Source organism: Lycorma delicatula, chromosome 4 (assembly GCF_047948215.1).
Source record: "Lycorma delicatula isolate Av1 chromosome 4, ASM4794821v1, whole genome shotgun sequence".
Lineage (NCBI taxonomy): Eukaryota > Metazoa > Arthropoda > Insecta > Hemiptera > Fulgoridae > Lycorma > Lycorma delicatula.
In genome coordinates, this window is record NC_134458.1 from 107663300 (window position 1) to 107676202 (window position 12903).

Genomic DNA, 12903 nt, shown 5'->3' on the forward strand with positions numbered 1-12903 from the left:
CTATGTTTATACGAACGTTTTTTTACTTACATTTGTAAAATATGCGTTGATTGGAAATGTTGACATTTCATTGCAAATGTCAAATGTGTATTTGTTTGGATTTCAATTCTGTTGATATGCAGACATTTCTGTGAACATCGGGAGACGACTTGATTCCCTTGTTGAAAAACTCTGTCCTGTTTCTTGAACCAAACAGTTTGGTGAACGTCAAATGTTTAAAAAAGTTTTAAACAATCCTTGTAGAGAATTTTATTCTAAATAAAATGGTATGAATAAAGTATACAGAAACTAAATAAAAAGTATTTCGAATTTTACATATCAAAATGTGGCAGATTTTTAACTAGGTATTTATCCAATTTGTTACATTCTTCGTGAATCACTCTGTATGTGTATATTTATATTATATATTATATAAATCTAATTATATATATAAATTGTTTTTATATATTATATCTATTTTTAATATTATATATATACGAGTATATACAATATAACAAAATATAATGTATAAAAACGATATTAAATATAATATATTTAATAAGTAAAATATTACCTTTAATATATAATATTAAAAATAGATATAATATATAAAAACAATTTATATATATATATATATATATATTTGTGTTTGTCAGTGTGTATTTTAATCAGGTTGTATTCAAATATAATTTTTATTCTCAGTTTTTGTTGTTTTTTTAAGTTGAAACTATTCTGCTTTTGCTTCAGAAATTGCTTTAAATTCCATTAATTTAATCTAACAAATTACAACAAACTTGTAACATGATTAAATTCAAAACAAAAGATGTATATTTAATTATATTTTCATGAATAAAAAAAGGCATGGTATAAAACAGAAGTATATAAATAATTTGTATATGAAAAATAAAGATAATAATAATCAAAATAAAAGTAATTGAGGATGTGCAGACTTAATGTGATTAAAAAATTGTCAAAAAAGGGACATTTTAAAGAAACATAGAATTATTTCAAACAGTAAAATGATTGATGACAAGAAAATTTAATGTTAATGAATTTTTTTAATAAATTTGAAATTCAACATTCTTCTTTAAAGAAATTACATTTATGGGAAGAAAATTTATTTAAAAATACATATATATATATATATATATATATATATATATATATACACGAGTATATAAGTATATTTTATTTTTTATGGTATATAAGATTGGTTTTGTCACTCAATCAGTCTGATCCTACTGTTTTATTTAGCATTCGTTATCCCATGGTGTATGATATTTGATGTTTTTATATCACTCCAATGACTGACTGTCTTCAATGTTGACCTGTTTCTTTGATATACTTTACTGATGTAGCAACTTTGTACATACTCCTTTATTCCTCACAGGAATACTCCTCGAAAGAATTATTTCAAAAATCAAATTTGTTTGAAATGCAAACCCTTTTTTTTAAATCATCATTTTTTTAGGAGAAGTTTTCAGTACTATTAAACTACAATAAAACAATAAATAAAAAACAAACTTTTTTATTTTTATCAAGATCTTAGAATTTCAAGATGATGGATGCATTATGTTGGAAATGTCTGTAAAACTGGTTAACTCAATAACCAATTTCACAAATATATAATACTATAATACAATAGATATAGTATGTAAGTGACTGGGTTTCAAGTCATTTAGATCTTTTTGTAAACTCTTAGACCACCTTTCAGACTGATTAAGCATATTTAATTATTTCCTGCATTATTATGATTATTTTTTATTATTACTTCCTCTCATTACTGAATAAAAAATGCACTATTTCTTTAAAGAAGATTAGAAATTAAATTAATACAAGATACTTTCCAACAGAATTTATAAATTTAAATCAAAATGAAAAAAATAATTACTTTTGTGCAATAATTTTATCAAGATTGCCTGCAGTGACATAGATATGTGTGATGTACATCTTAAAATTGCCTTCCTAAATGGAGGTAATGTATACAATTCATTGTTTCTCAAAATATCTTGATCCACCGACCTGTCTTTCTTATGGTTGTGACACATGTATAAGGTTCAAATACCTGAGGAACAAGAATCATTAGTCAGCATTGCTTCTTTGAGAGTAATGATGTTCACTGCACAGTCAGTTGCTGTGATGAACAGAACAAAGGTACTGCTTGTAGAACTGAATATCATCGATATTTCAGTGGGCTTGGCATGCCTACATTTAGCTCAGTGAAGAACATACTTTACTCCTCAGTTTTCTTAGTAAGCTGTGCATAACTGCACATGAGTTGTTTATTGTCTTGAAAATTGCTACACTAGTTTCAGAAGTAACTCGTCACGCTACTTGCTGTTTTTTTTCTGTTATGGAATGCAACATACATATATTCGAATTTGATCTCTTTTTCGTATATTTATCACTTATTTACATAAAGATCATGGACTATTTGTCACTTTTTACACTCTGTCATCCTTTATCTATGACATGTGCTGAGCCAGCACCCCTAGCTTTACCACTGGCTTCAAACAGTAAAGAGCGAACCTCTCTTGAAATTAACTCAGTGTTTGAGGTATATGAGACTTAAGTAATGGTAGAAATATATTACTGGAAAACAATTTTTGTGTAATCAGCCAATAAATATGCCACTTTTCCCTCAAAAATAGAAAACCCAAAATAATAGCAGTCTTATAATTTCCTGAGGAAAACCTTCATTCATCCCTTATTCAGGTCTTTTCACAAGTACTGAACAAATTTCATAAAATTTCTGTTAGATTATATAGTTTATTCGACTAATAAAACTATATTTATTATATATCCTTTTGTATATCAATGTTTTGAACATACCATAAATAGAATATAAAAAAACCTAATAGAAAATGAAAAATTCTTTAGATATAAAATATTTATATTAAAAGAAATACAATAAAGTTAAAGATTGCACTTTTACCCAATATAAAAAAAATTAATTGGAAAATTCTTATCATGAAACAATCTTTTTAATATGAATTAAATCTTTGCTTTATAATCAATAAAAATTTGAAATTTCATAATTATCAGCTAAGAAACTTAATGATTATTTAATAGTTTGATATACTTAAAAAAAAATTATATATATATATATATATATAAATAAAACTTTACATAAACAAAATAAATTCAAAAGATTGGAGGGATATAAAGAAGTGTGTGTATGTGTATATACACATACACGGGCATGTGTATGTGTATATGTGTATACACACATACACGGGCATGTGTGTATATATGTGTATAAATACATATGTGTGAGTGCTAAGAGAATTTTAAGGTAAACAATTTAGAAAGATTGATTACTGAAATAGCTACACTATAACCACACATGATGGTTTATGTAACCTAAAACTGAGTATGTACAACAAACTGAAGGATAAAATAGTAAAGAATGTAAGGGAAAGAAAAAAGGGTGGATGGATCTGTTAGCAAAAGAACATTACTTCCACCACATAAATAAGATACACTTGGTTGGAGAATTTCTAAGATATTCCTGTCAAAGGGTATAAAGTACAAACTCTTTGTTCTTATACCATAATTTTCTTAAATAATAAAGAAAACTTTTTGTAAACAAATTTCTCTTTGTTTATTACTACTAAGTATTACCATATTTTGTCGTCATTAATATTTAATTAAAATACAATTACACAATATTGGCAAAATTATTAAAAAATAACTACTGCTTGGAGGAGGAACCATCTCATCAAATAGTTTTTTAAATATTCCTTATAATCATGTAAATAAAATGCAAAATCCTGCTTTCAATCCAAAATTGTATTAATGATCTTATTTGCAAGGACAAATGTATGAGAATTAGGGAAATTGCTGAAATTTGTAGTGTGATTTGAGTGTGGATTGTAAGAGAATTGGCTAAAAATTAGGAAGACACCCAGATTCACATTTGTACATAACTTAATCAACAATCTTTAACTGAAGATAATACTTTTTTAAATAACATAATAACTTGTGGTGAACCTTGGATTCATCATTTTGAACCAGAATTCAAATGTCAGAGAATAGAATGGAATGATTCAAGTTCACCTGCAATGAAAAATTTCAAAACCTACACATCAGCCAGTAAAGTGATGCTAATGATATTGTGGGACTATAAAAGTCCAGTTTATTGTAATTATTTGGAAGAATAATGTACAATCAACAGTGAAACTATTGGGATATTCTAGAGAGTGGAGTGAAATCTCCATTGCGAAGGAAACGTACTAGTTCTCTCTGAAAATTCTTCTGCATGATAACCCCTGTCCACATACTGCTCAAAATATACAAGAAGCTATTAAAACGTTGGGTTGGGAAGTGTTGCCAATTCCCTTTACAGTTCTGATCTCACACTGTCAGATTATTTTTTTTTGCTTGGCCTGCAAAGAGATTTACATGGCACCAAGTTCGGCAAAAAGAATGGCTCAGACAACAAGATGAACAATTTTTTACTACTGGAATAAGGAAGCTCACAGAAATATGACACAAAAGTATAAATGTAGCTGGGGATTATACTAAGAAAGTAGCCTTAGTTTCATTGTCATTGAAAAAATAATCATTTCTCTACAGTCATTTGTCTCTTTAATTATTGAATGATCTTCATAAAAGATAATATACTTTTTTATGTTTCAGCACATACAATGGAAATAGCTGGTGGTGTAGCAGGAGCATTACTTCTACTACTGGCATTGGTAACTTTAGTTTTATATAGGAATTGGCGATATGAACAAGAGCTTGATAGTTTGTTATGGAAAGTTGATTACAAAGATATACAAATGAACGACACAGAGAACAACTCAACTTCATTAGGAACTAAAATACAAAGGGTAACTTTCTTTTTCAGCGCTAATATTAAGAAAACCTTTTTTTAATATAGTAAAATTTATTTTTTCTCAATAATTTTTAAAATATGTGAAATCTTAGTAATTCAAACAAATTTATTCCAAATTTTCTAGTTTGAAACATTATTTATATTATCTCCCTTTGCTAAATCATGTTAAATAGTACTTACTAATTCAAAATTTATGATTAGAGAGTTTTGATCATTTGAAAATTGTACTTTAATTTTTTTTTTTAATTTTCAAATAATCAGCATTAAAATTTTATCATTGTATATTCTACATGTTTTCTGGTTTTTTAAAATATATAGAATACAAAACCATATTAAAATGAAATATTTGACTTGATAGGCAACTAAATAACGCCAGAATATTGTTTTTAGATGCTTTGTAGAAGATTGTTTTTTAAATAGATTTGAATTAAAATTAAAATATGAATTAATTAATTAAATTTGAATTAAAATTTTAAATGAATAAGGATTTAAAAAAAAAAATTAAAATCATTCCTATTTATTTCAAGAAAATGATCTCCAAAAATTGCTATAAAACCCTAAAACATTAAAAGTAAATGTAAAAGTGTCAAAACAAAACATAAAAACTGTAATTAAATCTTTATTATTATTTCCTGTTTTAATTAAGGATGACAATATAATCAATAGAAGCAATTTAAGTGAAGTGTCATCATTGGTTGAGATATAATATAAATAAATAAGGCCACAAAAACAAACAAGAGAAAATAGAATAACAATGAAAAATATAGTAAAAATATGTGCAAGAGCAAAGAACGTTGGAAATCATAAATGGCTGATAATTGTACTGGAAGGCTTCAACAAAAATTTACAAAGACTTTTCAATTACAATGAGAACTTAAATTAAATAGAAAATGCATCTTCCTCACCAAAAAGCACACAAATATAGTTTACTTTTAATCTCCCGCATAATATATAGTTGAATATTATGTGGGGGTTAAAAAAATTTTTAATTAGTTAAAAAGACTGTTAAAAAACTTAACCAACTGTTTTTGACATGTGAAATATGAAGACAAAACATGAGAATATTCCCACCATAAAACACTTCCATCCGATTCAAGTTTCTGCTACCTCCTAAACATCAATCAGTACAGATACTCTTAAAATTAAAAGTTACTAGGAAGGAAGTCTTACTAATGTAATATAATAACTCATCCATTAATTCAAATGCTTTATTATTCACATTAGGTAATATTAGACTCAAATAAAGAGCCACTTAAATAAATAATATGTGCCAATTAGCTATACTTCCTAAATTTACTTTATTTATTTGTATTACTACTTGGTGAAAAGAGTATTTTACAATTACACAAGATGTACACTAAAAGCAAACTTTCAAATAGGATCTTATTCTGTAGCCTCACACTTGGAAACTAACCAATAATGAATGGTCTGATTGTAAGTAATATTGATCGTTACATTTCACAGTATGTATTGAAGGTTTTTAATGATTAGCATCAGAGGTTCAGAGTCAACTGGGTGATTTTAAGAAAAAAACAAAAGTATACAGATGAGTGAAATGATCGCTTCTCAGCCTCTTGGCTAAGATCAAAGTGTAGATGAGTGAAATGAAGTTTTGAAGAAGCACGGTAAAGAAGACAAGAGAGATTGAATAAGAAGTGCAGAAATGAGAGATGATCTGGGACACAGAGCTCTACTGCAGGAGAGAATTGAACAGAACAGGCTATGATGTTTTTGGGACTTAAAAAGAATCCCAAATAAAAGCATTACAAAATAAATTTTTAATCAAAATATAATTGGAAGAAGACTTAGAGGAAGACCAAGAAACAAATGATGAGATTGCATAAAGAAAAACCTGAAAAAGAAAGTAATGATGGAGAAATTGTTTAAAGAGGGATCGATGGTGGAGAGAAAAAATTGACTGGAGGTCCATGTTCTTCAGCCTGACCCATTAAAAACTGTATGAAAGAAAAGAATGATGATGGATAGTATTTAATTAAAATTAATTTTAAGAAAAAAAAAAGATGTTTTGTTACATTATCATTGAATTACAGTTATATAACAAGAGTTTCATCTTTGTTATTACAGACTAAAAAAATTTACAAAAAATTAAGGAAAATTAACTAAAATCTGCAATTTAATGTTTAGTTTTTTCATAGATTTTGAATTTACAAGATTTCATTGTAAATTTACAGCAAATGCTGCCCATAAACTAACTTAATAGAGAGAGTACAAACATTTTGAGTTGACCAAGCTACACATTATGGAAATCAGTACAGTATAAGTCATACCTTCTAAATTGTCTTTCAGGATAATTTTTTCAATACCTCAAAACTGACCTTTCACACAATTGTAATAGTCATTATAGATGTATTAATAAGCAGAATTTTGCTACTGGTGATATTTTATAAACTGATCACTATCAATGGTACAAAGCTTGAATCACATATTCAGTTTAATTTCTTTTCTTGGGATAGAATAACTTTGTATTGTAATAATTAAATTATATTTATGACAATTCAAATTTGTTATTGTCATTTTTGCTCCAACTACTGAAATATAAAATTTATACCAATGGTCATATTTATTAATATCTGATTGACTATAAAACCTTTTCAAACTTGAACTAAAATAATTTCAAATTTCTGAATATAATCATTTAACGATATTAAGGATACCCTATAAAGCTAACACTTCTGCATAGGAGTATACAGCCATATCCTGCATATTTTTTACAATGATTTAGCTAGTTTTTTGCCCTTGGTAAATCAGCATATGTTTAATTTATATATATATATATATATATATATATATATATATGGTGTTACTGAAAAAATTGTATTAACTTTATTAATCACAAATTGACTTTATTTAATGACAAACTGAATACACAAATGAATTTATCTTGTAACCTTCCTTAGTAACACTTTTTAGTATTTTCATTCATGATTGAAAAAACTTCTACAAAAGTTAAATACAGTTCAAATTCTCATTAAAAAGAAATTAGTTTCTTATAATTTAGAAGTCTCTTGGATGTAACTTATTTCCGTTTTATAAGAGTTTTCATATCCTATATTTATCCACTTAAGTACATTAGATTTTCTTTTGATCTTTTATTTATTACTTCACATCGTAAAATTGTAACATTGTTGAAGCATAGATATTAATTTACCCAAATTTATCAATGTGTATCACCAATTTAATTTAGTGAATTAGCCATGATGATCAGCAATAACAACTGTTTAAAACTATAAAGTTTTGAAGTAAGCTATTTAAGTATTTTATATAATTAGTTCATTTGGTCAATTCAAAAGTTAATAGTTTTAAAAAATACCAATTTAAATCACACTCATTAATTTTAATGTATGACCATGGATTATTAAAGAGTTTTCCTTTCTAATATTTGTTATATGATTAATTATTATACTTTTTCTTTTTGAAATTAACATATTAAGTCACACACAAAAATTCAAGAATTCTATTCCAAAAAAAATAAACTCATATATTTACATATTTAGTTTATTTATCAATTACTTATATCTTTCTGTGACATCATATTGTTATTTTATTCAAGATAGAGGTTAAAATACATCTATACTAATAAGTAAATACAGGCGATTTAAAATTCCAGAAGGGTGTTTGCTCGTAAATATGTGGTGCAATTCAGTCATATATATCAATTTTTTAATATCCAAAAATAGTATACAAAATTCTATGTAAAAGTAGGCAACAGATTTGATTAAAAATAATAAGAAAATTTATATCTTTTCTAAAAATACCAAAGTTATTTTTTATTACAGATATTTATGAAACTTGCCTAATATAGAAATATTTGTGAACAGATCTTTTTTTTTATAAAACCTGTTAGAGGAACCATTACTATACATTGAAATTGAACAATTTATAATAGTTTTTAAACACATACATTGGAATTTTCATTAAAATTCATAAATCCTTTTTAAAATTAAAATAAATTCAAGTAAAGGTTATTAAAATCTATAACGTCTAATTAAAATGCGGTATACTCACTGGAATTACGATGGTTGCAATACACTTTCTAACACTATTTCGGAAGTCTTGCTTCAATAAATTCATTACATTTAAAAAAATATTAGTCCATGTTATAAGTTGTCATTTATTGTAAATAAAAACCAATATTTTATAGAGCATGATCACATCATTTGTTTTTTTCTCATTATAAAGAAATAAACTTACAATATTATAGCTATATTGCCACTGAAGATCATAAAACTTATATTTCATAAAGATTTACTTTTCTTTTATAGCATAAATAAAAAATAATAAATATAACCTAAACAATGAATAAAACCACAACCCCTAATTTTAATATAATTCCAGCTAAAATTATTGAACATTTTATAATATCCTTATTTACTCCATATTAAATATACATAAAAAAATGTCTTCCCTTGCAGAAAGTAAACACTTTAAGGCCTAGCCAAATCAGTTACATTTTATTGCTAACAACTTCTCGACACTGTTTCCCAGGACTATATTATTACTGGATTCTAATTACTAATAAATCCTGATCTGGTAATTCATGGATGTAACAAGATACACTTGTGAGACGAACAAGGAGTGCAGGCTGTATATTGCAGCCAAATCGGCAAAGCTATACTAGACATCTGGATTTTTCAAAATATCATACAAATTAATTAATAAAAAAAAATATTTAAAAAATAAATCATAAAATCTCTCTTAAAATAACAATTTTGAATTTTTTTTCAGGCAATACATCCACTGATTAGAACAAGCCAAGTATCATTAAGTTCAAATCCAGACGCTGATTTTCGTTACTCAAGCATCTATACTCAGATTGGGATTTATCGGGGCAGAGTTTTTGCTATTAAAAAAGTCTACAAAAAATCTGTGGATATAACAAGAAATATGAAAAAAGAATTAAAAATTGTTGGTACTATTTAAAATTATATATTATGTTATTTTACCCACTTAGTTTAACACCACTTATTATGCACTATAAAGGGAAACAAATATATCACTTGAATAGAAATATTAGGATTAGAAAGCTAGTTAGTTATTCATAAAAAATTGTTAATTACTAAATAAAATAACATTTTGAACATGATGTTCAGTTTTTAAAGTAGATGTTTAGTAAGCTTATTAGATGACAGATATATTTACAGTACTTTATTGATGTAATAGTTAATAATAATAGTAATAGTAAGCAGTTTTTTTTATTTATAAATAAAGTAACTTTTATAATAATAAAAGTTACACGATGAAAAGGGAATATCCACTTTTACTGTGAGTATAATCCTATAACTACTTAGATCCATCTGTTTGTATGCCTGCTTGAGAAATTATGACAATTTTTATTTCTTGTCAGAAGAACGTATTAAGACAATGCCTTCTTTATTGTATAAAATTTCATTACATTTAAATTCATTCCCAGTTTCTGGATGAAACTATTTTTTTTTTAAGATGCATTAAAACCAAATTAATTTTTTTACAGAACTATGGTAAGCAATGTCATGTCACTTGTTTAACTATTACTAAAACACGTGCATATGCAAATGCAGTAGTATCATGATAAGAAGAATAAACTTTAATTATGTTTTTCCCCTTTTTTACTGAACAGTTATGCAAAACATAATAATAATTTTAAAATATTAAAACAGTTTTACTTTCAAGTTGCAAGGAAACTGTTCTATAAAAGGATCTTTTGGAGTAATTTCAATTTCCACAATCTAATTTAACGTATTTTCTAAATGCATGGAAATAGCATCCAGAAGATCATTTTGGAATTATTGTTTTGTTCATTCATCTCTAATATTTGTAAATGACATTGTTATCTAATTTAATAGTATATCTTGAACTTGTTAGGAAACATGTACAAAAAAGTGATTCATACTTTAAATTAGTTTTTTTAGAAACACTTAATTGTATATTTTTTCTTCTGGTAATTGTTAACAGAAAGTTGAAGACAATGCATATAAGAACTTTTCATTGATAGTGAATGACTAGAATATAGTTAATTATTTATTTTTTTTCTTATTGTTAATATTATAAAATTATTTTTTTTTTACAAGTACTCAGTTCCTTTATAACAAGCTATAATGCTTTAATACCGGGTCACTATAATTAACAACTATCTGCATGAACGCCATATGACCATACTGACATAAGAAGGGCAGGAGGAGTTTGAGATGTATGGAGGTTCCACAGGCTCAGTTCTGGGTCTGATATTGTGGAACCTCTCATACGAGAGCCTGCTTTAACTCAAATTAGAAGGAGATGCACGCATCATCGCATATGCCGACGATCTTGCAGTGTTAGCCTCAAGTGGCATGGAAGACGAAGTAGAGGTGGTAGCCACACATACAACTCAGTGAGTAAATGCCTGGCTCACAGAAAGAAAAATGAAGCTGACTCCACAGAAGACCATATGTCTGGTGATGGTAGGTCTCAGGAAGCTCCGGATCATAGAAATTGTAATTAACGGAATCTGAGTTGTCACATCGGGGTGCATTATGTACCTCGGCATGGATCTCAAGAGAAGTGGATGCTTCACTGCCCACTTAAATGAAAGTATTAAGAAAGCCGGGGGAGTAATGAGCAATTTACTCAAAGTTATGAGAACAAGACAGGGCCGTAGGCCTAAGATCTGATGAATCATATTTTTTGTGGTACTCTTCGTGTTGTCATATGCAGCACCTGCCTGGGTGGATGCCTTCCTTATCAAGAGAAACAGAAATAAACTAACATCCTTTGTTGAGGCAGGCCGCCATAAGAGTAGTTTCTGCTTATCGCACAGTTTCTGCTAAAGCAATCAGAATTATTGCCGGATTTATACCAATTGAACTCAAAGTTACCCAACTGAAAAGAATACATGAGGGAACATCCAAACAGGAAGCATTATGGTTAGCCATTGAAGAGTGACAGGTGGAGTGGGGTGGAGCTCCCCACTCCTGTCGGCCTGAACAAGGAGGCTCATCCTGGAGGTGGGGTTGTGGGTCCAAAGGAATCATGGCAAGGTGGACTACTACCTCGCTCAGTTCCTCTCAAGCCACAGCAGTTTTGCCTCCTCTTTCTTTAGATTTCATAGGAGAGAGTCTCTAGAGTGTATATATTGCACCTCTGAAGATACCCCAGAGCATAGCATCTTTGACTGTTGGAGATGGGATGAGGCCAAGAGAAGAGCTACCCTGGAATGATTGACCCCAGCAAATATTGTGAAGTTCATGTTGTGGGAACAGCGTGAATTGAACTTAGTCACGATGACGGTCAGAGAAATCCAATTAAAGAAGAGGAATGCAAGACCTGGGGATAGACAAACACAGTCGAAGTTATAGCTCAAGAAGCAAGATGACCTAATGAGTGAGCCTAAGATAAAATCTCTAAGTAGGACAGAGGTAAAGAAAAGGACTGGAGAGCGAGGGGGTGATGGACAGCCCCCTGCGGAGCCACCGTTCATCCACACTTGCAAGGATTGGTGTCGGTGATGTTGTACAGCGACTCCTCATCCCTCAAGCTCGAACTCACCCACTGGCGCTGAGTAATGCTTATTTGCAGGACTGGCCCCAAGAGGAGAGGATTGGTGAGATAGAAGGTTTAGTCGGTAGGGTGCAGGCACACATACACACTCTTAATAACGTCTTGCGGAACCTGTTAGCGAGCTTGACACTTCGCCTGTAAATAGGGTCCCTTTGACTCATAAAAAAAAATTAGATTCGGTATGGTAGATGTTGGGTAAGCATTCTAGTATCAATTTGATTACATTTAAATCTTCTATATAATCTGTTTACATCTTACAACCCAGACAGATTAGTTTTGGTATGAGCCTCTATAATCTATCAATCTTCTCTGCACAAACCTTGTCTCAATGGTTTTTTTTTCTTCAACTGAATCAATTAAATAATTCCTTGGTGTCTCATTTCTGTCACTTTCATTTCTCAAATTCTCATCAGAGTTATTCCGGCATTCATTAGATGATAAAACTGTCTCAGTTTATTTTACCAGAGTCGTTCAACTAACTGCAAAATGCCAAATTGTGTTGCATAATGACATTTCATGATTTATCATCCCAAGTAAATTTTGTCATAGTT

General features: G+C 28.5%; 1 protein-coding gene across 1 annotated transcript in view; it reads left to right on the forward strand.

The window, feature by feature from the left end:
* LOC142322689 (guanylate cyclase 32E) overlaps nucleotides 1–12903 on the forward strand; it is an 857649-nt gene that overhangs the window by 802255 nt on the left and 42491 nt on the right. The window contains exons 11-12 of the mRNA XM_075361768.1: nucleotides 4621–4814; nucleotides 9566–9745. Of these exons, the coding sequence (XP_075217883.1) occupies nucleotides 4621–4814; nucleotides 9566–9745 (374 nt within the window). The remainder of the gene's footprint in view (nucleotides 1–4620; nucleotides 4815–9565; nucleotides 9746–12903) is intronic.